Source organism: Oreochromis niloticus, linkage group LG12, assembly GCF_001858045.2.
Source record: "Oreochromis niloticus isolate F11D_XX linkage group LG12, O_niloticus_UMD_NMBU, whole genome shotgun sequence".
NCBI classification, from domain to species: Eukaryota; Metazoa; Chordata; class Actinopteri; order Cichliformes; family Cichlidae; genus Oreochromis; species Oreochromis niloticus.
In genome coordinates, this window is record NC_031977.2 from 24,467,728 (window position 1) to 24,493,210 (window position 25,483).

General features: G+C 41.0%; 2 protein-coding genes across 4 annotated transcripts in view; one reads left to right on the top strand and one right to left on the bottom strand.

The window, feature by feature from the left end:
• The window catches only part of hsd17b4 (hydroxysteroid (17-beta) dehydrogenase 4), a 36,145-nt gene extending 23,062 nt beyond the window's left edge, over positions 1-13,083 (top strand). Inside the window, exons 13-25 of the mRNA XM_003451062.5 lie at positions 1,403-1,515; positions 1,752-1,875; positions 2,866-2,917; positions 4,524-4,595; positions 6,654-6,757; positions 6,881-6,946; positions 7,301-7,370; positions 7,504-7,610; positions 9,200-9,286; positions 9,375-9,461; positions 9,666-9,804; positions 11,393-11,520; positions 12,564-13,083. Coding sequence (XP_003451110.1) covers positions 1,403-1,515; positions 1,752-1,875; positions 2,866-2,917; positions 4,524-4,595; positions 6,654-6,757; positions 6,881-6,946; positions 7,301-7,370; positions 7,504-7,610; positions 9,200-9,286; positions 9,375-9,461; positions 9,666-9,804; positions 11,393-11,520; positions 12,564-12,653 — 1,239 coding nt within the window. The 3' untranslated portion in view covers positions 12,654-13,083. The remainder of the gene's footprint in view (positions 1-1,402; positions 1,516-1,751; positions 1,876-2,865; positions 2,918-4,523; positions 4,596-6,653; positions 6,758-6,880; positions 6,947-7,300; positions 7,371-7,503; positions 7,611-9,199; positions 9,287-9,374; positions 9,462-9,665; positions 9,805-11,392; positions 11,521-12,563) is intronic.
• Positions 13,084-15,350: 2,267 nt separating this feature from the next.
• Positions 15,351-25,483, bottom strand: part of dmxl1 (Dmx like 1) — a 62,300-nt gene continuing 52,167 nt past the window's right edge. For all 3 annotated transcript variants that reach the window (XM_013274872.3, XM_013274871.3, XM_019365721.2), the window contains 7 exons: positions 23,187-23,247; positions 22,603-22,730; positions 21,967-22,044; positions 21,732-21,823; positions 21,547-21,599; positions 20,864-21,081; positions 15,351-18,707 (listed from right to left, as the gene is read on the bottom strand). In XM_013274872.3, coding sequence (XP_013130326.1) covers positions 18,474-18,707; positions 20,864-21,081; positions 21,547-21,599; positions 21,732-21,823; positions 21,967-22,044; positions 22,603-22,730; positions 23,187-23,247 — 864 coding nt within the window. In that variant the 3' untranslated portion in view covers positions 15,351-18,473. The remainder of the gene's footprint in view (positions 18,708-20,863; positions 21,082-21,546; positions 21,600-21,731; positions 21,824-21,966; positions 22,045-22,602; positions 22,731-23,186; positions 23,248-25,483) is intronic.

A 25,483-nucleotide genomic window follows, 5' to 3' on the forward strand; every position in this document is an offset into this window, starting at 1 on the left:
TATTTAATCAGACCTCAGTTTCTGGGATTCAGAAATGGCATTTTTATCAAGGCCTTAAAATTCTGCAGAATTTATTTATTTTTTCTTCTAAACAAGACCAAAAAACGGATGCACCATCATTCTTTCAAAAGATATTTCTTCTTTTGGTGGTTTCATGATGAGTTTCAGTCAGGCCACAGAAAATTATTCAGATATGCTATATTCATAAAACTTCTACCAGTAACAACCTCCTACCAACCTCAGCCAGGGATTAACGAGGGCTTTAAAATATTTACAATACCGCTGAGGCCTTTAAAAGACATTTGTGACTTTGTCATTAACACTCGATTACTGCGATGGCCTGTTCAGGAGTTTCAGTCCATTTTGCGGCTGCTCGTTAAGAGAAGCGCAAGCACAAATTTAACATGGCTCAATTTCTGGCCTCCCTGCGCTGGCCACCGTTCAAGACCGGGATTGTTTTGGACTGATTGTGCTGATCGCTCACAAAGCTCTGCCTGGTGCGACACAGGAGTACATTTCTGAACTGCTGATTCCTTTCAACTCTGAGGTCCCACGAGTCCTCAAACTACCTCCCTCAAAGATCACAGCCAAGTCAAATTTGTGATCATCTGGGGAGAATCTTTTTATATCTTCTGATACAGTCTCCTTTTATAATATTTTATTAGCTGTTATGCATACTTTTGTTTTCTACGTGGTTCTTGTATATTAAAGAATAAGTTCAGCAAAATCTTTTAAGACAGCAGTCAGGCGTTGGCGTGGACACCTCTTTTTCAGACCTGATGATAAACTCTTTAATGCGCTTGTAATGTGATGGGTGATTAAATCTAATCAAGTCAGAGTTAGATGAGCCAAGAGCAAACGATCCACTGTAAAATTTCTTTGTGTTACTCTAGACAGCGATTCACTGCTTAACAACAGCGGAGGGTGATAACAAAAAAAGAGTCTTTCTAACAAATTTCCTTCTAACTTTGGAAGATATGCACGGACTTGTTTGCACGGGATGTCTGCAGCCTAATTGTTGTCAGATTTAATACATTTTTGAAAGAGGGAGGGGTGCATTTAAAGATTTATCACCGGCACCTGAAGCGCAGCAACAGATCTTCTCATGAGCCAGTATTTCATCTGCTCCTCAGTGTTTTCTTAAATGATCGTGTTCATTTCAGCGTCCTAAAAAATACATGTAACCATTTAGAAATGCCTTTTCTCTTGGTGTGTCTGTAGTTCCATTACATGGTGTACTGACACTGACGCATTCACTCTAAATGTTTGCTTGACCCTTTTTACTGAGTAGCTGTGAGGCTAAACCATTATGGTGTGATCTTTGTGATCCAACTTGTTTTCTTTCTTTAAATTACACCTTTTTTTTAATCCCCTTTCTGTTTTCTCTTCTTTCTCTTCTCAGACTAAAGCAGTGGGACAAAAACTTCCTCCAACCACTTTCAGCTTCAACCATACCCAGTGTATCCTGTATGCGCTGGGTGTCGGGATGTCCACCAAGGACCCAGACCATCTGAGGTGTGATTCTGTGTGTTTGTGTTATTGACTGTAGTTTCCTCAATAATTGTAAAAAGGCAAATTACATGAAATTGGGCAGAAAATAATCACGGCTTCAATCATTACTTTTACCTTGACCTGCATGGGGGGGGGACGCTGAAACGTCTGTGCAGCCATCTGTGCTGTTATTTTTATCTGTCAGCAACCTATTCCTACAGAGGTATGCTGTTTCACTGAGCACTTGCATTTTAATGTAGGTTCCTGTATGAAGGCCATCCGGACTTCGGCTGCCTCCCCACCTTCGGGGTCATTCCCTCCCAGGCAGCTATGATGGGTGGCGGCCTGAGCTCAGTCCCTGGACTCAACATAGATTTTACCCAGGTTAGCGAACGTGCATGTTGATGTCTGTATGATGATGTCGTGTCTGTGTTTGTCCTTGTGTCCAGCTGAGTTTGACTTTTTTTGTTGTACGTACATGTTTGTATCGTACGGGATGCTTTTAATTATGCTAATGCATCACATCGGCGGTTACGCTTGCATCTCTTTGTCGCGTCTTTGCAGCGAGAACGTGAGGGAGCGATACAAGGACGGATAAGCCAGAGCTGCCGAATGAGAATTGCTTAACAACCCAACATCAGTCTCAAGCGATGTCAGTTAGTTGTGATGTGCCAAACGGCTTAATCACCTGGCCTTTTATATATTTAGATTTGTAACTTTGTTAATGGAGCTGATGATTTATCATCTTCGTCCTATTAGCAGCTCCACTCACTGGCGTTTGTTCTTTCTTTGCATTGTTTGCACAATAACGCACCACATAGCTGTCGACAAATGTGTCTATGTTTTAAAAACAAACTGCTGCTTTGTGAGACGCTTCCACACATTAGTGTTAAGTTATCCCATATATTCAAATGTGTTGTCACACCCGGGGTGATGGCACATTGTTTGCATCTCGCCATCTGACTGTGTTCTGTTTTATTATCTGTTGATCCATATGCACAAACACTACAAAGTAAGCACTGTAAGAATCAACTGTCACACGGAGGTGAGGAGTTTATGCATCACGCCACTTGATTATAAAAGCTCTTAGTTCCTCCAGAAGCTTCCTCTCTGGTTTCCTCAAGGCAAATTCATGGATTTAAAAGATCATGGCAGAGAGAGGGGGCAGGGGGAGTGACAGTTTCTGAGTATTGGGAGGAGAGGAAATACGAGGAAGCACAAGCTGGCATTAAAAAGAGGGGAAAAAAAGCACCCCTGTTATAACATTTTACAAAGTCTTGCTTAAAACAGTAACTGAGGCTTTATGACTTTTATAATTATATGTCACAACTGCTATATTCATTTTTCTTTTTTGCTTGTTTGTTTGTTTTTTAGGTGTTGCATGGAGAGCAGTACTTGGAGCTCTACAAACCTCTGCCAACTTCAGGTATTTTCTCTTTGATAATTCTGCAGAAAGCATTTTTTTTTTTTTAATTGCTGGAGATAACAGGAGATTCTGGGAGATGAAGCAGCTTGTTTACAGCTGCTGACTCTGGCAGCTGCCGCTGCTGCCTTCTTGCAGGACTTGCTCACAGCTGCGATGGCGGGCTCTCTGTCCTTGCAGCTGGCTTGCAGCTCTCGAAGCTGGCAGCGGCGTGAAGCTTTGACCTGCCGAGGGTTGGGAGCATGTTTGTAGCTGAAAGCACATAAGAGACAGAGCGTGAAAGTTGTGTAGGGTTGTTGTTTTTGTTTTTTTATAACTTGGCATTTCTGATCATGTGAAGCGTTTTGCCATAGGCCAGATGTGTCCATTCTGTAGCTTTTACAGTTGTTACAGTCTCATTACAAAATATTACTAGATTTAGTTATTTTGGCCATGCCTACAAATGTTTGTTTGATGTAAAACACACAAGCGAAGTTCAAGGTTGTCCAGACATAAAATCTACAAAGCAAACGTGTCAATCTGTCCAGTGAATCAATAAAAGAGTGAAAAAAATTAACTTACTGAGATTATAACAAAAATATTTAATAGAGCGCTTCATTGTGGCTCCATGGTGTACTGGTTGACACGTTTTCTTTTCACAAGCAAGATCCCTGGTTTTAGACTGGGAGGAAACACAGCCAGCCTTGGGGGCTCAGAAGCTAGTGTACTCCCACTGCCAGTCTCAAGCCTGATAAATGGGAGTGTTGCATCAGGAAGAGCATCCAGCATAAAATCTGTGCCAAATCAAACATGTGGATCCAGCCACTGTGAGAAATAAGGGAGCAGCCGGCTGTTGTTGTGATTTAGAATTGAATATAGACTCCAAACATTTATTTCTTTTACCGTTTAAACATTTCTGTTCATTAAAAGCACTTTTAGAGCCTTTCTGTGTCACTTTAGCCTAAATCATGCTGCAGTGCATAACACATTACATACAGCAAAGGGACGAGCTTAGGCGTATTTACATGGATGGGTATTTTCAGTCTCATTTTTTTATGATGCATCTAGAAATCTTAACTCTGATATGACCACGTGTCCTGTAATTGCCTATCCATTCTGAGGAGCCCAGCTCTGCCTCATGCGTTACCATTACAGAGAATGGTTTTTGTTTTTCTTAAAGATAAATGCCTCAGAGTTTCTCACAGTAGCCGACATGTCCTTGCTTTGTACAATGTGATCATTAAAAATATTTATTTGAAACCAGATAGTGTTTTTTCTGGTTTGATCAGTATTGTAACACCCAAAACTCTATTTAGTTATCCATTATTTAAGACAAGGAAAAGTAGCACGCCCTCGTGAGTCTTGGTGTTTTTGCTTGAAAATTGACTTTAGTAATTAACCTACTCCAGATTAACTTTCTGACTGACTAATCTGTAATTGGAGAATTGAGGATCCAGCACATGCTACGGAGAGGTTTAGAGATTTGTCTCAAGGCTTTAGAGGACTTGGGGAAATAGTTTGTACGTTTACAAAGTATTGTTAAATGACCTTATATCAGATACTTTGACTTAAAACTAATGAGGTAATAGTTTGCAGGGCTTGAATTAAATAAATAAAAATGCATTTTCAGGTAAACTCACCTCTGAGGCCACGATAGCAGACGTGTTGGATAAAGGATCTGGAGCTGTCATCCTCCTGGATGGTAAGGTTTTTTTTGTTTGTTTTTTTTCTTTTGCCATATAGGCCAAGCACGTGATATCATATACAGTATTTATTCCATATTCATTTGTTTTTACCACTTTAATGTGTTTCTTCCTGAGAGTTGCCTCTAAGGCTGAATTAACACAAGTTAATTTACAGTCTGTGTCTGCAGGGACTGAAATAAGGGACTGAGAGCGGCTCTTATTTTTGTTGGACAAGTCCATAGAGATGGAGGATATTAGAGCAACTCTGATTTATAATTAATCCAACTTAAAACAAATAGCATGGGACACAAGGTTCCCTGGAGTCTTCACAGAAATGTCTTCATGCACACAAAACCAGTCAGCTTCTGTTAGCATGAAGTCATTTCTCAGTAAGATGGCCTGTCACAGTCATGTCTCCTACAAACAGCTTTGTTTGTCTCTGTGCCTGTTATGTTTTGAATTGACTTAATTAAATTAATCAGGCAGTGCGTCGACTATGAAGAGGATTTGATTCCTTCTGATAGCTGCTAATTGTTCCTCTTCATTCGGCTTCCATGCGGTTATCCGTGCGCTTCCTCCTGCTCTGGCTTGTGTCTGGCTGGTTTGTTTTTACCCCTGTCTGTTTATTGTTTCAGGTAATGATATGTGTAAGTGTGTTGAATTCACCGTCGTTCAATGTCTATGCCAAGCTAGGGATGTTTGTTTAAATGTTTTAATAAATTTCTCACTGCGTAGTAATCGTGTACTGCACAGGGATGAGTTTAGCTTTCTGAAACTCAAAGACATCTCACTTCAAAACATAAAAAGTCTTCCTGGACTGTTTTGCTGGACAAAAGTGTCTTGTTGATGTCAGATGATGGCCAGACTGCTTCAAGCTGATGGAAGAGAAACGTTAACACAAGTAACCATTTGTTAAAACCCGAGGTATACAGAAAAGCATGTCTGAATGCACAACACTTAAATGTTGAAGCAGATGGGCTACAGCAGCAGAAAAAAACAGAGTGCCACTCTGGCTAAGAGCAGGAACCTGAGGCTTGCACAGGTTCACCAAAATTGACCAGCAAAGGTTGTCTGAGTGTCAGTTTCTTTAGCCACATTTAGATTGTTGGATCAGAATTTGGTGTAAACAACATAAAAGTATGAATCCAATCTAGGTTGTATCATCAGTTCAGGTTGGTGGTAGTATAATGGTGTGGGGATGTTTTCTTGTCACACTTGGTAACAACTGGGCAACATTTCAATGACTTGGCCTACCTGAGGATTGTTGCTGACCATGTCCGTCTTTTTATCTCCTGATGTCTGATTCCAGCAGGATAACGCAGCATGTCGCAAAGCTCACATCATCTAAAACGGATTTCTTGAACATGTCAATAATTTCACGGTCTCCACAGTCTTAGGCATGTGGTCGAGCTGGAGATTCAGCTCTTGGATGTGCAGCACCTTGTGATACTATTATATGACATATATGTAATTGTTTCCAGCACATGTTTGAATCCACACCACAAAGAATTGAGACAGTTTTGAAGGCAAAAATGTCCAACCTGGTTCTAGCAAGGTGTAATTAATGAATGTCTCGAATGTATGTAACACAGTTCCCAAAAAAGTTTGTATCTCAGGTCTAAATACCTTAATTATTCACATGATTGGTGACAAAGGAGCATCATAGATAGGTTTGGAGGGAGTTTTACAGTAGGGGCTGGGAGTGGTTCTCTGCTGTGAGAGACTGCGAAAACAGTTAAGAAGAACAATATTTGTAATTGTAAGTTATCTAAGGTATGCAATATAGTTTATAGATTTGGAGAATCCAAAGGGTGGGTGGGTGGGTGTGTGTGTGTGTGTGTGGAAAAGACTTAAACTACTGAGTTATAAAATAATAAAAGGTTGTATTTTATTTTTTGTGTTCAATTCATTGCACAAGTAAAATTTTGCATGTAGGGCTTTAACATAAAGTGTATTATTATTTTAGTAGTAGTGGTAGTACATTGTGGATTTGCTTTCCCTTAAGTAAAAGGACATGAATGCTCTCTCTGGCTCTGATATTTGTCATTAACTGCAAGAAATTATGCTTCCTGCAGTGAATACCTACAGTGGCAACGAGCTGGTGTGCTACAACCAGTTTTCAGTGTTTGTTGTCGGCGCTGGAGGCTTCGGAGGAAAGAGAAGCTCTGAGAAAGCCAAAGTAAGTTTTCTGTATGCAAGCTGTTTTACTAAAAAGGGACAGTATAAGAAAATGTAAAAAAAAAAAAAAAAAGTTATCACATGTCAATTTTTTTAAAATTTGTTTGTTTTTTACTGCCTCCAGCCTCCTGTTCCTCCTCCTAAACGCTCACCAGATGCTGTTGTGATTGATTCGACCACAAGAGACCAAGTGAGTGAGTCTGTGTGGGTTTTGCCGCACAATAAATTAGCTGCGTTTATAATATATGGGTGATATCGTGTGGGTCTGAAATAAACGTGAAGTTTTTCAGAGAGGCAGAAGTGTTTGGGGAGGGGTGTGCTGACTGTGTGATGCAGGAAAAAAAGAGAAGAGGAATTTAAAACTAAATCCCTTAAGCAATTTAAAGGGCTGTGACTGTATTACTTCAAAGATATTCCTATTTTAGGTATCTCTTCCATTGCCTTCATGATAATTTAATTTCATCCCAGATCTGTGCATGAGAAGTTCAGGGGTTTATGAATTAGATATAGATCTAAACAATTTCTGTTTCCCCTGTGGTCACAGGCTGCCTTGTATCGCCTGAGCGGAGACTGGAACCCTCTTCATATAGACCCCAGCTTTGCTGCTATGGGAGGTTAGAGTCTAACATGTTGTTTTTTTTTTTTGTTTTTTTTATTTGCTCAGGAATAAATCTTTTTCTGGTATTTTGAATGCATTTTGGTCTTATTTAAACGTGAACTGCTGTACTTGACGTGATCTCTGGTCAGGCTTCAAAGCGCCCATCCTGCATGGCCTGTGTTCGTTCGGCTTCGCTGCGAGACACGTCCTCAAGCAGTTCGCCGACAACGACCCCTCCAGATTCAAGGCCATCAAGGTGAGCGTAACCTGTGATTTTAAACTGTGTGATCCTGTGAATGAGGCTTTGGAGTTCATGCAAGGACTACTTTCGTGATTTCAGAGAATGTCTTACGTCAGCGGCTCCTCTTTGATTTTGAGGGTGAAAAGAGCTGATGAGCAATCATTAGACTACCGTAGGTGCTCCAAGAAAAGTCTTAGTCTTTACAAAACCAAAGCTGAATGGAGGTTGACCTCGTAAAGCACGGATGTCAGACTAATTTCACATCATCAGCCACATACAGCCCACTTTGATCTTAAATGGGCCGGAGCTGTAAAACTACATGATAAATGTGTAAAATTACAGAAAAAGTTAGAATGGTTGATTGCACACAAGTGTCCTGTAATTATAAAATATAAAGTTGTTTTTTTTAAATTTCCTGTGGGCTCACTAATCGTGGGGGGAAAAAAGGAACTTTGTACAGTGCAGCCTGTTTCAATGGGATAAGCTGTAAAACTGTTCTTCCTGTTTTCTAAAGCTGTCCAGTTTTAGAAAACAGGGGCCGATTGTTTGACACCCCTGCCCTAAAGTGTGAAAATCTGCTGAACCGCTCTGATGCAGCTGTAAATGAATGATTATATTAAAAAAACTGTCCAATTTTATTTGTACAGAATGATAAAATAAAACATGAAAAAAGAGGAAAGGCATGCGTGGATCGTTACTCTGGTCCACCCTCTCTCTAGATGATTTTCTCTCACAGACAATTACTGACAGATATCATCTGAACCTGTCATTCAAGCTGTGCACAGAGAGGCTTTCTTTAGACGAAGGAAAAAATCATTTGATTTCGATCATCTTTGATCGAAATTAAAGTCTAATATTCCGGAGTCGGAATAACCTCAATAAAAATGCAAAGGTAGACCTGCAAAATTAATATTCTGCCATAAAGTATCATCATCATGGTCGGAAACTTTACCGAGATGTTTGACAGCGTTTAATTTTGGCCACTTGTACAGCTGCGTCAGCTTCTTTAGACAAATTACTTTCCAGGTTAACGTCATCCGTTGCACCCGACAGCGTGACAATAGTTTAATATTCTCTTAATCATTCCCATGACGTCTCACACTTCAGTAATGGACTGATTCACATTAACATAACATTTTATAATCTAATTCTGTGTCAGATTGCTCCCTCCTTATTTCCATCACAGCACGGCTCTGCTGTAATGATGTGTCACTGAAGCTTACTTCCTTTTTTTTTTTTTTTTAGCTCCGTAATACCGTTGACACTGTTTCATGGTTTCATCTCCTGATTTCTGTCACAAGGCCTTTAAGCTGTTTGATGTGAAATTCCTTTTATGGTTTGGAAATCTTTTTTTGTGATGGAAGCTTGTGTGCAAAAAGGAGTGGGAAGAGAAGAGTTAATACCATCTCAGAAACCTGTATCTGCACACGGTCTGACCACGTGACGAGTTCAGTTTAACGTCTAATGCGATCACAATTCAGACAGACAAAAAACAAAAAGCTGAGTGATTCAGAGTAATCTCTAAGGCTGATTTAATGTTAACACTATAGATCCATCAGATCAGCCACCCTTGTTCTCCTTAACTGCCTGTCTTTGCTGCTCAGGTTCGCTTTGTGAAGCCGGTGATGCCGGGTCAGTCACTGCAGACTGAGATGTGGAAGGAAGGCAACAGAGTTCACATCCAGTGCAAAGTGAGTGTCTTTAAGTTTGGCTTGGACACAATCAGAACAATTTTAGGGACAGTACAGTGAAGTTTCAGCTCCTGTCTCTCTCATCCAGGTGAAGGAGACCGATGCAGTTGTGCTGGCAGGAGCCTATGTGGATTTGCACGGAACCTCAGGAGCATCTCCAGAAAATCTCTCTCAGGTACATCAGTCGGAAAATTCTCCATTCAGTCAACAATCGTCCCTTTTACCTAACTCTATCCTAGAGCACCTGATGTCTTTTCATTTTTCGTATCTGTAGGTAATTTGGACAAAATGAATTTGTACTTGGGACATATCACGATAATGGATCCTGAAAATGAGAATGGAGATGAGCTTTTCATGTCATTTCTACTCATTCGTGCAGGGAGGTGGCCTTCAGAGTGAGCTGGTGTTTGCAGAGATTGGCCGTCGTATCAAAGACGCGGGCTCAGAGCTGGTCAAGAAGGTGAACGCTGTGTTCGGCTGGGAGATCACGAAAGATGGGAAGAAAGCGGCACAGTGGAGTAAGTCTACTGAATGCTTTGTGAATAAATCATGGAAAAAATATAACTTTAGTTCAGGTAATTACATTTGATCATCAGTATAACACAGAGTCAGTTTAATGATGGGGTTGAACAAGAGTGTCAAGTTCCAGCGTTCCACAAAACGACCTTCATCATGGCAGTTGCACAATGGCTAGCACAGATCCTTAAATGAAGTGTGTGCTCACAGCTGGGCACCATGCAGCTGTGCAAGACCATTCCTTTTCCAGGGGCTGTCGGATTGCTTTGCCAGTGGATCTGTTGCCTCTTTCGGTTGCACCAAAGTAGGTCTGATGCAGTGTATTTTCAGCAACGCCGGGCAGCACGGTGGAGCGGTGGTTGTATCATATTTAGAAGGTCCTGACTTATATGTGGAGTAAATAAATACTACAAACATCCTGTGGAGTATGATGTTTGCAGATGACACTGTGATGTGTAGTGAGACACAGAAGGAAGTTGAAGAGGGCCTGGAGAGGGGAGGAATAAAAGTCTGTAAGGAAAGGTGTAACAGGGAAGCTGCTGAAACTGAGGCAGTAAAGGTAGAGTTTAAATACCTGAGGTCAACCTTGCAAAGCAACAGACAGTGCACAGGAAAGGTGAAGATGAGAGTGTAGTGGGTGGAGACAAGTATCAGGGGTGATTTGTGACCGGAGGAGTGAAAGGGAAGGTTTCTAAGATAATAGTGAGACCTGCTATGATGTATGGTTTGGACACAGTGTCTCTGACAGAAAGACAGGAGGTGGAGTTGCAGATGTTAACATTTTTGTAAGCAGGATGGAGAAGACTAGAAATGAGTGCATCAGCTAGAGACAAATAATAGATGAAAGGCTGAGATGGTTTGGGTGTGTAGAGGAGTAAATATGGAGCTGCCAGGGAGGACGAAAAGAAGAAGACCTCAGAAGATGAATGGATGTAGTGAAGAAGGTCATGCAGAGGGCTGGTGTGGCAGAGGATGCTAGAGTGAGACGGGGGCAGATGGTGCGCTAGACAACTCTTAAAGGGAGCACATGAAAAAAGAATAAGAAAAAATAAAGATTTGAACCTTTTACATGCAACTTTTGGAAGTGGGATGGTTCACGTATTCCAGGCGGATTTATCGTGTTGTAATTGGTCTGCTAAACACATCTAACAAAAAAGGCTGCTGCTCATGTTGTTCGGGTGATTCGGAGTTGGCACATTTAAATTTCCCCAGAGAGGGTTGGGAGTGATTTTTGTGATGGATTTACAAGGCCGCAAACCTCCTGTCAGCATAAAATTGATTGTGCTGCAGCTCACTGGAGTGTCCCGTAGTAAATTTGTGCTCGACTGTCTCCCTCCTCCTTTCTTTTCTAAAAAAAAAAATCATATGATTGGCTCCCACACGGACCCATGAAACAAAGGTTAAGACACAGGTCACGGGTTAATCTGACCCTCACTGATATTTTGCTGTCCAGTGGACCATTAAAACCAGAAAAAGATTGGCTAATGGCTGAAGAAGAACCTCTGATGTAAAGTGAAATAAGCCATTCAGGTCAACTTTGAAGCTTTTGATTTTGATTTAGGTTTTTTCTCCTGTGCCGTTTTCCTTTAGCCATTGATCTGAAGAGCGGCAGCGGGTCATTGCACAAAGGGCCTTACAGCGGAAAGGTGGATGTGACCATGACTGTGTCGGACGAAGACTTCATGGAGGTGGTGCAGGGGAAGCTCAACCCTCAGAAGGTGACTGCTGAGTCGTAATAAACCTCTGACGTGACGTTAATTAGTTGCTGTGTGAAGAATGACCTTGTTTTTATTTATTTATTTTTTTAAATTCTGCACATTCACTCACCTGCTTCATGCTCTTTAAAGCTTCTGTGCTCACACTGGTAAATATTTTAGTTAAAGTTTACAAAAACCTGCAGAAATCCTTTTATGACCAAGCGGTTTTGTTTTTAAAAAAAGCCTCATATTTTAAATCATATCTTCTTTGGGATGTTAAAATCACTTCTAGTACATTCTAATTAAAGAGAAAGTGCTTTTGAGGAGCCCTTCAGTCTGTAACCACTACCTCCCTGATCTCGTCATGTCAGATTTTTAAAAAAATAATGGATGCAATGATCTATCAGATTAGAAAGCCCTCGGCGGGGGTAATCAATCGGCAGTACTTGTTATGTCTGTAGCATCCCATCTGTCACTGGCGATGGCCGTCACTGTAAAGAATTCATATGCTTCCCGGAGCGCCTGATATTGATCTGAGGAACGCGTGTGCGCGCTCTTAACAAAGAGTGTCATCGGGCTGGGTGCTGAAGATCCTGCGGGCGGGGTCCTTTTCCACTCGCCCTCATGATGAAAAGGAGCAGCTGGAGGAAGATTAGTTGATGGGGTTGAAAGGGACACTGCTGTCATTGCAGGGTCATCATAACCCCATCATGTGATTGATTTTTTTTTTTTTTTATAAATCTTATCTGTGGAAAGCGGTACAAGTCGGCAGTGGTTCAGTTTTTCCCAGTGAAGGCGCTTCTCTGCTGCACGCTTGGCTTTAGACCTCGTGAATATGAATATGAATATTCTTTGATTGTTCTGCTGCCAGAGAACCAGTAGCCACAGAGTCCCTTTTGTCCGAGACCTTGTTGGTGTTAGCTGCAGGCGTCTTGGCCCATTTTGCTCTCTCTTTGTTCTTGAAAACGATTAACAGCCAGCCCGCTCCTAAACAGAAGAGACTGTGGCTCTTTGGGAAGAAGAAGAAAAATGCTCAAGTGTTTCTTTGTTGTTTTCTTTGTTAGGCCTTCTTCTCTGGCAAGCTGAAGGTTAGAGGGAACATCATGCTGAGTCAGAAGCTGGAGGTTATCCTGAAGGACTACGCCAAGCTGTGAGCTCCTCAGCCAGCCAATCAAACGACTTCAAGAACTGATCAACCTACAAGCTCGCTTTCTCCTTCTGTGTGTGTGTGTGTGTGTGTGTGTGTGTGTGTGTGTGTGTGTGTGTTTACATACTTTTCCTCTCGAGGAAAACACACACAAAGTGACCCTGAGAATTAATTCTGAAGTGTCACTAATCAAGTTTCAAAGAGTCTGAAATAAAGCGTCTTTATTCTCAGCCATCATGAGGAGAAACTCTAATTTACACCTGGGTACAGTCGCTCCTTGCTAACCTGTGCCTAATGAATCATGTAGAAAATAACCAAAGCATTTCATATATGTAATTGCTTCACAAAGACTGTGCTCAAATGTGTCTAATGAAACGATTGCTCTATTAAAAAAAAAGAACTAAATGAGAATAAAAAGTCATCGTTTAACACTTAAATGGCTAAAGATGTCTTGTTTTTTACTTTAATGTATCTACTGTGTTTAGTGTGAATGAGAGACCTCCTGCATCTCCAGCTGTCTTCGCTTCCAGCAGCTTTTTACTTTACCTCCTTCAGCCACTTCTCCACATTTCTGTTCACTCTCAACACTCTGTTGTTGTTGTTTGTATTTTTGGCAACGGCAGTACATAAACGCTGTACCCCCCCCTACTCCTCGTATATGTACCTATACTCACTGGCTAAGGGGCCCCAGAGGGGAAAGCTATAAGATTGTCAGGCGGTTGGAAATGCCACTCCAAATGTCAATGTTGTGTCCAAAAATGTCAGTTATTGTAGGTTAATAAGAACTCACTGACCACTGGAGCAAACATTTTTTTATGCTACAGTCCTGTTTTGTTAGTTTTTCTGGCAGGAAATGTAGGACACTGCTGCATTTCTTTGCATGTTAGCCAAACTGCCAACCATGGCACCGAGGAAAACCTGTCATATGTACAGCGCTCTGGTTTTAAAGTATAGAAAAATACCATATTTCCTGCAGAATGACAGATTTGCTTCACGTAACTCCTTTTTAAAAACAGTATTTATCCTGTGTTTTTATTGTACAGTCATCTGGAGTTATATAAAAATTTAAAGAGTGTGTTTATGAGTGTGAATATAGACGTAAACTTCAGGCTGAGACTGGTTTTTGTCTGAAACTGTAACCGGACTTTTATTAAAGCATTTACGGCTGGTCCATTTACAGCATCTAAACTGAATTTTCATAATTTTTTTTCCTTTGTGCACCACCGCAGTGGATTTGAAACGAAGCAATCAAGATGTGATTGAAGTGCAGACTTTCAGCTTTAATTCAAGAGGTTTAGCAAAAATAAATTACAGCCAGGTGTGGCCTGTTTCTTTCATCTTTTACAACAAATGAAAGGATAGAAGGTCTGAAGGTAATTCTTTGAGCTGAATTTGTGTTTTGTAGCTGCTCATACTGAAACTCTCATTATGTAGATCCACAAACAAGAAGGCAAAGACTTTAGAAAATCACTAACTGAAGAATTTTAACACATAATCCTTTGTGTAATTACTTCTTCCTCTTCTTTGTACAGGTACCACCTAAAATAAACATTTAATTTTGCAGCTAAAATCACACCTTGATTGTTCATTTCAGGTCTATTGTGGTTTTACACAGAGGCAAAAACTTGTCAGGTGGACCTTGTTGTAATTGCTATAATTACCACCAAATTTTTATCAGAGCAAAGGTGATGTGCTTTTTTTTTTTCTCTCCCTTTTTAAAGGAAATGAAGTGATTCAGAGTCAAAACAAAGAGTCACCACCAGCAGCTCTTTAAAAGAAAAACAGTGAATTTAATGTATTTGTAGCTGGTGTTGCAGTGGTTGCCACTATCAGCCTACAGTAAGGACTCTTCTTTATGAATATGTTAGTCTTACAGTGGTGGATCCTCAGGTTATATATAAATATGAGGTCCGCGTATGTGGAGTTACTCCCTATGAACCAAAATTTCAGATTCTAAATGCTCAGATTAGGATTTATTTTTCTACCCTTAGCTCTGTATGATGTCACAGAGAGTGGATGTCCCTTACATGGTCATTCGTGGTACACAATGGCTGTGGACACAAGCTCCACCCACCTTAATGCCTATTGTGTCATATTTGATACATGCAGTTTTTAAGACTTCACTACATCACCAGTGTGACTTTTTCCCCTATGAAGAACTGAAATAAGTTGCACAACACATTAAAAAATGTTTTAAATGTAAAGGAGCTCATATAGCTTATTTCAAATAAACCGAGAGGCTCATCGAGCAAAGCACGAGAATACATATGGAGCTGGAAATGAGTGTGACAGGTTCCCTCTAAATGTATAACACCTGTAGCTGGAATAAGTGTGAAAAAGTTAACCAATATTTAATAAATTCACTTTTATTCATATAGCGCCAAATCACAGTAAAAGTATTTCAGACCAGCTCATCTGACAGCAACAACACGTCTCGTTTAAAATTACTTAAATCACCGTTCTTCCCCATTCTGATGCTTAATTTGAACTTCAGCAGGTCATCGTTGCCATATGTACCCTAAATGGATCAACTCGCTGCCTTACGATTGGCTGATTAGATTAATTTGCAGATTAACAGGTGTAACTAATGAAGTGGCCAGTGCAAATGTGCGTATGATGAATTTGTACACTTCATTACTTTTACAAGTGAAAACACAGATATAATTGTCTAGTGCAATGCTCTGACATCACAGAACACATCTGCTCGTGTTATACAATCCTTTTATTACATCAGTACATTTTCCTGTCTATAATACACTGATTTATACAATATCTCTACTATAAAATTAGAATAATCTGATCAAATTCACATTTTCAATATGCAAGTGTGTTTAAAGCGCTTGATATGACGATCTGCTTCTTTGTGATCGAGCCAAGTGAGTTTTTTCTTCATCTACGACTTGTAAAGTTAATAAAGAGAATCTGAAATGTCTTTGAAAGAATGAGAAGTATTAGATTAAAAAAAAAATTATTTATTCTCCAGTGTCTGTACGAGCAGATATCGTTTGGCTTTGATAAAACTCATTTTATTGTCCGTCTGCTGCAGGAGTACACAGGAATCTCCAAACACTTTAATTGGTGTGAAAAACAAAAACAGTAGTCCACATCTGAAAAACAAAAAACCCAGAACAAAACAAAAAGAAACCATGACGAGAAAAGAAAAATTAGTAAGATTACATCTGCCGCCTGAACAGTATAATTCTAAATATGAACATTTTCATAAATATACCTGTTTTTACATAATGATTTTCTTCATAAAGTGGCTTTCGTCGTTTCCTACCGCTAATCTACGACTAATCGTTGTGATTATGCAGGTATTATCAGAAGCTAGTTCATGGATCTTTATATTTACACACGCAGTATGGAACTGTGATAAACCTGCTTCCTATGAAAGGTTTTCTATACTTCATCCACCCTGAAATCAAAGCTAATCTCTATTTGCTTCCCTACAGCAGCAAAACAAGGCTCTATGGGCAGTTAGCTTACTGGATTAACTCTGCAGTTTGTAAGAGCCTCTTCCTTATTCAAGTGGAAGACGCGTCATGTGATACAACAGCCTAGATTGCATTTTCCAAGCGTGTACTGAAGGCAATGAGCTGCATTTGGATGATATAAAAAGAAGTTAAAGAATTTTTAAAAAGATAATTGATAATTAAGTGTGACAAAAGAAGAAGTAAATCTAATCAAATTAAAATAAAGGCAAATAATTCAAAAGGCATCTGTCAATGATGGTCCATGTGAAAAAATTAGAGTTAGGAGTCGATGAAAGGGAGGTGCAGGGTAACCGGAATAAAACATTTCCACAGCAAAACTGAATTTCCATAAAATTTTAACCCCTCCCCCCCAAAAAAACCCCTTTCCATTGTCAACAGCAAAGCTTCCTGCTACATGATCGTAAGCTTAACATTTCCAAAAACAAAACTCACCCAGAGGTGGTGTTTTTAGTTATGACGGCCCCTATCAATGTGTTAAATTGAAGCTACCTTGTGCAACCGATTATCAATAATAATCAACATGAGCAGGACCAGCAGTCCTAGTACTGTGCCGGGTTGGCAGAAGTAGCCTTCAGATATTTAAGGACACTTAATAATGAATTAATACCTCTGGTTAAATCTAGGTTGAGATGAACAAGTATCTCATTACATATCATCACCAAAGACTATGCCTGCCTTCTATCCTTATATTCATAACACTACATATAATTTAGCTTAGTTTTTATGTGCAAATACACAAAAATCTGGCGCAATCAGAAAGCCCACTGGGTGGTGGCACGCATACACCGATCAGCCACGACATTAAACCATCCTAAAGACCAAGACAGTTTCCCAAAGCTGCCCAGACGAACAGCTCTGACCAGCTGAGGCATGGAGCGAGTGGTTTCGGGTCGGTGCAGCGGATCCTTTGGGTCCTGTAGGGTTGTGAGTTCGGGGCGGGGGCGGCCCCCGAGGATGAGGCTCGTTCTGGTTGCAGATCACATTGGAATCTGGGTGTCTGGGCTCTTTTCCAAGTTCTTCATGCTGTTCCCGAGCAGCATTTGTGGTGGCTTCTGGGAGGAGACGCTGGGGAGTGAGGGCGGTGTGCTTGGATGGTTGGTGTGTGTAAAAAAAACCAAACAAACAAAAACCCAGAGGTTTCCCGGCAGAACATGGATGATGAATGTTACTCACTTCACGTGAAAGTGGTTTAAATCTACTGCTAGCTTGGTTTAAGGAGCAGCTCAACATTTTGGAAAACATTTGCTTTCTGACAGCGTTCGATGAGAAAACTGACACCACTTTCATGTCTGTCTGTTAAAAATAAAGACAGCCTGATGTGGAAACCATTGGCTTCCTCTAGCAGTAACAAAATCAGCCAAGGAGCACTTGTACTGCTCTCTGATGGTGTGTATGGAGGTAAAAAGCGGCAATACGCCAGACTCTTTCTTTAACGGACGGAGCTAGTTACCTGTGAGTGTGTGGATCCCAGGAAAGTGTGTGCTGGTGGGCTGATTTTGTGACCGTTATTAGCAGTTAGACATGGTTTTTGTTCTAAGCCACCCAGCAGCTCGCTGAAGGCTCGTATTTAAGCGGACAAACATGAGAGTAGTCTAAAACTGTCTGTATCAGAAAACGAATGAGAGAATCTCCCAAAACTGTTAAGCCGCTGCTTTAAATTCATGAACCATGTTTATTGGTACCATAGTTATGAATCCTGCGTTCATTTCAATTTCAGCTGGGTTACAGAAAGGTGCCTAAAACTAAACACAGCAGCAACATGAAGCGTCCTGATCCTCTGCTACTCCAACCAAGCTGGTTTATCTGGAGCACCAAAACTGGACATGATGTGCTTTGTTCGACGTCCACCGACCGTTCCGCTTTGTGCCGAGGGCTCTGAAACCTCTAAATGATCACCTGAATGCTTCCAGAAGAGCTCTTGCCATCATCACAACTGATTTCCTAATACAAACTGAAGCGTATCTTGTATAAGTGAAACAATGCTGCAGGTTTAGACTTCACACCTGCTCCTACAGCTTTCACTTCCTGTGCAAAAACTGCTCTCCATGTGTTGTTCGGTGGAGACAGAGATGGCTGCGCTCGCCTTTCTCTACATTTTAAAACACTTGTAAAAGCTCCTGTGTTTGGTTAGCTTTAAAGCCAAATTGGATTCAGGTGAATCACAACAGGTGACACAGCACAGTCGCGCCCGATCAACCGACGAGCGCTCCCTTCTGTGAAAGTCTATAAATCCTAGACATGAATCAGTCGCCATTCTTCCAATCACGTGTGCCGCGCACTTCACAAATCGTGCCTCTGCTCACATAAACTGTGTTAATGCCACGCTTTTCTGTCTATATGAAGAATTTCACATCGTTCTTGAGGTTGCCATGGTTGTTGTTCGTAACGCTGAAGCGGTTCGGGAGGATCCTCATCTTCATGGTACCGTCGGCGCCGCAGGAGAAGATGTGGTTAGCTGGTCCCACCTCGAGCTGCATCACACCCGTGCCGAGGTTCCTGAACAGCGACTGGCGAGCGTGCTCGTTGGGAAAGGTGTAGAGGAGGCCATGCGTGGTCAGGCTCCAAACCTGGAGGAAGCCGGGAAGATTTGAAAAATCAGAAACAGGATAGTTTAATGGAGTTTGTTTCAGTCAAAGTGAGAATGCGTCTCTATAAAAACATCTATAAACAGGACCAAACCTGAATGAACTGAACCTGCTAAGAACCTGATGAAGCTCATTCTCTGATTAAAAAAAATGACCAGTATAAAAAAATAAATTAAAATCCCCCAAACCAAATATTTTTTGCCATAAATTCTCTCAGATTCTCTTACTCCGAGATCAAAAAGTCACAAACTGCTTCTTAATTTGATGATTGTGCTGAATTCTTGCTTTCTACAAGTAGCTGCGGCAACTGGTTGCCCAGATGTGTTGAGTGTGCAACACACTCAACCATCGAACAATCATGTTCTGACTCAGACTGGAATCAGTCTCGGACAAACTGGTGAAGGTTCCAATTTATAAATGCCAATTCCAGCATGTTTAAATTCATGTGAATCAGTCTGGATCAATGAGCGCAACTTGTCTGCAACATGTCTCAATGTGCAGTAGGAGATTCAACTCAACTGGTTGCCAGCTGATTTCATCCTTGTTTATATTCCTGTATAAAAGCAAGGTTACTAAGCAACTACATCCTATGACTTACAGTTAATAACGATCCTGCAGAAACTGGGTCACTGCAGATGATTTTCTGAATTTTTTCTGTTTCAAAATGCATATGATTGCCAGCTTCTGTTTTATTGCCATCTTGAAGCATGAAAGTTGCTCCAAAGAATGCAACTGACTGCAAGTGGCTGCAGACCTGGTCCAAGCCTTCAAAACTACTATTTCAAAAGCAAGTTCACTGCACACCATCCTAATAATCTTTGCAGTGCCAGGGTCTCATCACGGTTATGATTATTATTGTGATGTTGGACATTTGTCTGCACTGCTCAAATAGAGCCCCCCCCATCACTCCTCTCATCACTTTGTAGCTGATAGTCGCTAATGTAGTTTACACTTAAATGTGCTCTTAGTGGTATCCAGTTCAAACTTGAGATTAATCTGGTACCTTTATTCTGTCATGGCTACAACTCGCTGTTGACATTTCATTGTTTCATGCATTCTTACTTTGGGACTGCCCCTTTAAGCCGCATATTCATGACCTGTATTTAAGAATTATTACTTCATTGAAAACAACATCGATGTGACACTGTCAGGTTTGCGATGCTACTGTAGCAGAAAGTATTGTGGCCTCTTTACCGGGAAAAAAAAGAAATGCATGGCTGAGTTTCCACTGAAGACCTCGATAGGCTCTGAACAACTTGGATCATTTGACTCGTATTCTCAGTCTGGGAGCTGCATGATTCATTAAGGTATCTAATTTACTGAAGTTCCAGCTCTCATCAAACACTTTAATTGTATACTGACTGACTGCAAACTGAAAACGGTTGTGCTGCACATTTATAAGCTTTTAAAGACTTCAGATGAGTAACCTCACACACAGCTTTGAAAGGCTTTTTTTTTCCTGAGCAATTATCCCGAGTGAAAGTCATTTGAATTTCAAGCAGATGTGCACTGCACCATTCTACATCTGCGCGACACAGGGGCTTCATCCTTGGAGTGACAGCTGTGTGATCTGCAGCAGCATATCCAAGTCAAAAAGATAAAAAAGACCTGCTGTCTCTGGTAATATATTAGCTGCAGATATTCACATCCTCCTCCTACTGCCTTCTCCTCTGCCTTTCCCAGTGTCAACCCACTTTCACCTTACATGTTAGTCTCCATCAGTCACACAGCTGTCCCGAGCAGGTGGTTAATCACAAGTGACAAAGAATTTGTATTGCTTTGCTGGAGCTCACTGTCTCCACTGATAAACGCAACAGCGTCCTGACTGAACCAGAGACATTCACGTCTGGGTGCCAAACGCCCTGCAGGACTGTTCTGCCGGGGACGAGTTTACGAGGGTAGAGGAAATTATCAAGTCTCTTCATATTGATTTTTAGGATCACTGTACCCAGCGAAGCACATGTAAAATTAAAGACCTTCGAGAAGAAACTCGAAGAGCATTTATATCACAGCAAACTGTCTGCTTTCCACTTGCAAACAAATTAACAAGTGCTGTATAACTGAAAAAAAAATGCCACTCTGATTAAAACAGAATCTTTTTATCACACATCAAATGTCAAAGAGACTAGCTGACATACCTTAATGTTGCCCTCAGCTGATCCACTGATAAAGCAATCCTCAGTTGGATCGACGGCTAGTGCTTTGACCGGCGAGTCATGGGCCTGGAAGCTCTGCCGCTGGTGCTGGTGGGAAAGCTCCAGCACGCTGATCCAGCCCTTCCTCCCACCTGTGATAAGCAGCTGCTGCCTGGGGGCCATGGAGAGCACAGTGGCACCGGACTCGTGGCAGCTGAAAGCTAAGGATAGAGAGAGGTAGACAGAAGAGAAAAATGTCAATCATAGTTCTTAAATGTTTTTCGGCATTTGATTTAATTTGTTTTCAAACTTTCTTTCCAAAACCAAAAGGTATTTATTGTAGAACAGCGGCTCTAGATGTGAGGACACTGGCAATCTCCAGGAATCTGTGAGCCATAACCAAGGAGCCTGTAAGGCATCCTCCATTAATTTAATATCTTGTCCTTTTCCCTGCTGTCATAGGGGGAGAAAACTCTGAATAGTCCACCAGTCCATCACAGGGCTAACACAGAGACGCAATCACTCATGCTCACATTCACAAGTACTGCCAATTTAGAAAGACCAATTAGTCTGCATGTCTTTGGACTGTTGGAGAAAGCTGGAGTAGCTGGAGAAAATCCATTGAAGCATGTGATTAACCATGCCAAAGACACTACTAAATAGGCTAATTAGGTGCAGTATCTTACCTTGCACAAGGCTGTTAGCAGGAGTCACTAGTGTGTCCCACAGACACACATTCCTATGGAGTCAAAAATAACCAAATTACAATATTTTCTAACATTTTAATTACAGAACGTATCATTAGACACAGCAGATTCAGCGTTTAATGAGAGGTGGCACAGGATTAAATTGACTGGAAAGTCTGTGGGACCTGTTGTCTGTTGAAAGACCCGCAGTGGCGATGAGGGATGAAGAGCCCACAAAGAGAAAGTCATTAGCTGTCTTGTTGTGGCACTGCAGAGTCTGGTAGAGAGAAACAGAGAAGTGACAGTGACGTTAATAATAAAGCAGGACAAGAGTAAACAAAAAGAAGTGTGACAGAAAAACAGGAGGACACTCGAGAAATATAGAAGAAAAATCAGCTAAATGGGCTGCGAGCATCTCACCAGGTAAGGTTTCGGTGTAGTCCCGCTTGTGTTGGTCTGCCAGAGACTCAAGGCTCCATCAGCATCCACAATCCCAAACTACAGAAAACAAGCACAAAGCAGATATCACACTTTGCTGTAAATAGGACAGAATGATCCCTTATATTGCATTTGACATATATATTAAAAAATGTTTGTGCTCACTCCTTCACTGTGAATTTGTCCTCCAAAACATGTCAACAGCCTCATACGGCCAAGCACCACTTACATAACTAAAGTGCTTTCTATATCCTCTCATTCCTTTTTTCCCCTCTTAAAGCATATTTCGCGCTCTGGGCCACAACAAGCAGGTAAGATAGCGCTGGCACGAGAGAGGCACCATCTGAGAAAATTATTAGCTTGAGGCGAGTGCCTGAGTTCAGAGTGTTTGAATCACTGAGCTGAAGAACAATGCGTGCTGAAGCCAACCTCCCCGCTGTGGTTCGTGCCTGAACGGCAGAGGAAGTGTGAAAATGTTTCTGAATGTGACAGGCTCACATCACTCTGCAGTCATGTTGCAAAGCTAAGAATAGCCTGGCATCTGTATGGCGGTAGTCATCAGGCCAATGTGTTCACTATCCTGGTGCATAGAGTAGGAGGGGTGTGAGAGTTTGTAACCTTGTTTCCTTGATGGTTGAATCGTATCCTGGTGACTCTGGAGTTGCCTGGACTTCGGAAGCAGATGATCTGCTGGGAGTGACCCCATTCAAACATCCTCACGCTACCATCCTGAGCTCCTGTCAGGTCTGATGAACAGAAACAAAACCGCACGTGACAACAGCTCATCTTCCAGAACATCCCAGTGACCATTCAGACCTCAACAGGAGGTTTTAGCACTTCTTTGTTTCCAAATTCATCTACTACATAAGTGAAGACCAGGTTAAATTCAATGAAAGCCGTTTTCATCCCAGATAAACACTCCTCAACTACATCGCCAGTCTGCAGTTTGACTGGAAAATACAAGTTTGCAGCAAAGTGAGCGCACTCAGCCTTTTCTAAATCAACAGCACTGGGACTAATGGAAAACAGCTCTGCCAGTTTACGAATATCAACATAAGAGAAACTTTTTCTTTTTTTGGGGGGGGGTGATGTAATCACCCCCTGAAGGCTGTTTTTCAACAGCAGATATATGATGTCTGAAAACCACTTTTAATAGGCGAATAGTTTTCTAATCTACCGACAGACATCGGAGTTGTACTTACAGTACGGCAGTGTGGGATGGGAGGTCATTCTTCGCACATTGTTGATATTTCTCTTGATCATCTGGGAGAAGAAAAGTGAAGAGGAGGAGGAGGAGGAGGAGGAGAAATTCAGTGAGAAAACAGAACTTCATCATGGTAAAGAATAAATCTTTAAAACCGGGTGAAGTGCTGAGAGATGTAGTGAAACAGTGTTATACTGTTTTAAAGCCCCTTTTACACAAAATACACGTTTCCTGATGGTGTCACATGACTTGAAGGAATGATTTTTAAATCCCTTCTCACATGGCTCCCTCACACCTGCTTCATTCAGAAATGACATGATGTAGATTCTGATGATTAACTTTAAGGTGACCCCTTTAATCATGATCATCAAAAGCTAGAAAGGTGCTTAACTCCTGCTTCCAGTGAATCCACTGACAACCTATCATTTTCTCGTTAAAGTAAATTCTGTCTACTTTATAGTCCAACAGCAGACACTAAGTCTAACTTAATGTCTTCACATGCTGTAGGTTAGGCATTTTAATTGATATTCAATATTTTGTTCATGCAGCTGACGGATAAATTAAAAATACTGGCATCAAATACTGGAGGGTTGGCCAACTGCCATTAGCCAACCCTCAGCCTCTCAGTCAACACACCTATAGTATTATTTTGAAAATCCTACGTCGCCTTGTTCTCAAATTACTACATTCACAAACTTAGGTGTCCACGCTGCCCGCACGCCCAGGGGGGTGAGGACAAAACCCCAACAGCCTGAGTGGAAAAAACTTTTGCCACTTTGCTTCCCTCCTGTTTGACGCTCTCTTTCAGGGGTGACTCATTTGTAACTCCATATTCGTTCTTGCACTCAGAAATAATCAGTTTTTTTAAAAAGAAAGATAATAAAATAAAGGAGGATTTTGAGCTGTTTTATCTTGGTGCATTCCATTTTTACTCCTCTCCTTTAAAGGCCACTGTTTCTTCTGATTGGCTGCCCCTCATAAACTGTAGCATTTACATGCTCAGTTTTGGCTTGCAGAAACTGATGTTCATACAGTGAACCCATTATTTGAAACTTCTGGCATGTGTAAGTGTGTGAGTTAATGAATAACTGTAGGAGTACACTAGGGCAGTGCCATATCTTACCATCCTCATCTGGTATATATTTTTACACAATTAAATACTCCCTAGCGTTCACACAGAGCAAATCACTTCTGTCTCTAAGAAAAAGTTGCCATATCTGGTGCCCAAAACCACTGGGTGACATCACATTGACTACATCCTTCATTTAAGCAAAGACTGACGACATAGTTCACATTAGTCAACAGAGACCATCCTAGTATTTACTGCATTTCATCATCTGATACCGAACTGATACAAGTATTAGCGTTCTCGTGTGTCAATTTGTTAGCTAATAATCAACCCTGCTTTGAAGTTAAAGAACAAATACAAGGCTGTTCTATTATAATGATAGAAGGAGGAAAAACCTACTGAGGCTCAGTATATCAGAGTGAAAATATGCAGCATGGCTGAGAGAGGCTGAAATTAACAGCAATGTATTTTCTATTGAGGATTTCATTTATCATTCATCTCAAAATATACTCCACTCCGACACTGAGCAAACCGAGTGGTTGGTAAAATAATTACGATGCAAAGTGGCTCTTACTGTCCAGTCTGCATATCAGGAGCAATAAGTTAACTAGCTGAAATAACAAACATGACTCACATCTACTTGACTGAACGACACCACAAGAACCAAATTATCTCCCTCCTGCTAAAGCAAACCTTCTCCGTTCGGTAAAAATCAACAGTTTTCCACAAAAACAGGAGAAACGACAGTTTGGTTCGTGCATCTCACAACACCATCTCAGTTCTTCAGTAAGCCAATGAGAGGAGCTAATGTTAGCAGCCGCAATGCTTTTGGCAAAATAGAGACAAAAATGAATTATTTATTTAAGCTATGCTTTGAGGATTTTTGCTTTGAGTACAAAAAGTGCAGACAACATCAATTAATTCCACAAAAGCAGCAGGGAGTATTATAAACCCATTATCACTGCGTAGTGAATGAAAGCTCATGGAGCCAAACTGTGAAAAACTGTGCTTGATATTACATCTGATCGTTTCCAAACATCAAAACAACAGAAATCTGCAAAAATCTATTTGTTTAGATAATCCGGCGAACATTCAGCCAACTTTAATTTCACAACTGTTTTATCAGGTTTTGGTGAAATACAAATGTTAAAAGTAAAACTTTTAAAACAGTAGCACATTTTTGAAATCGACCCTATATTATACAACAAAAGTCACAATTATGTTAT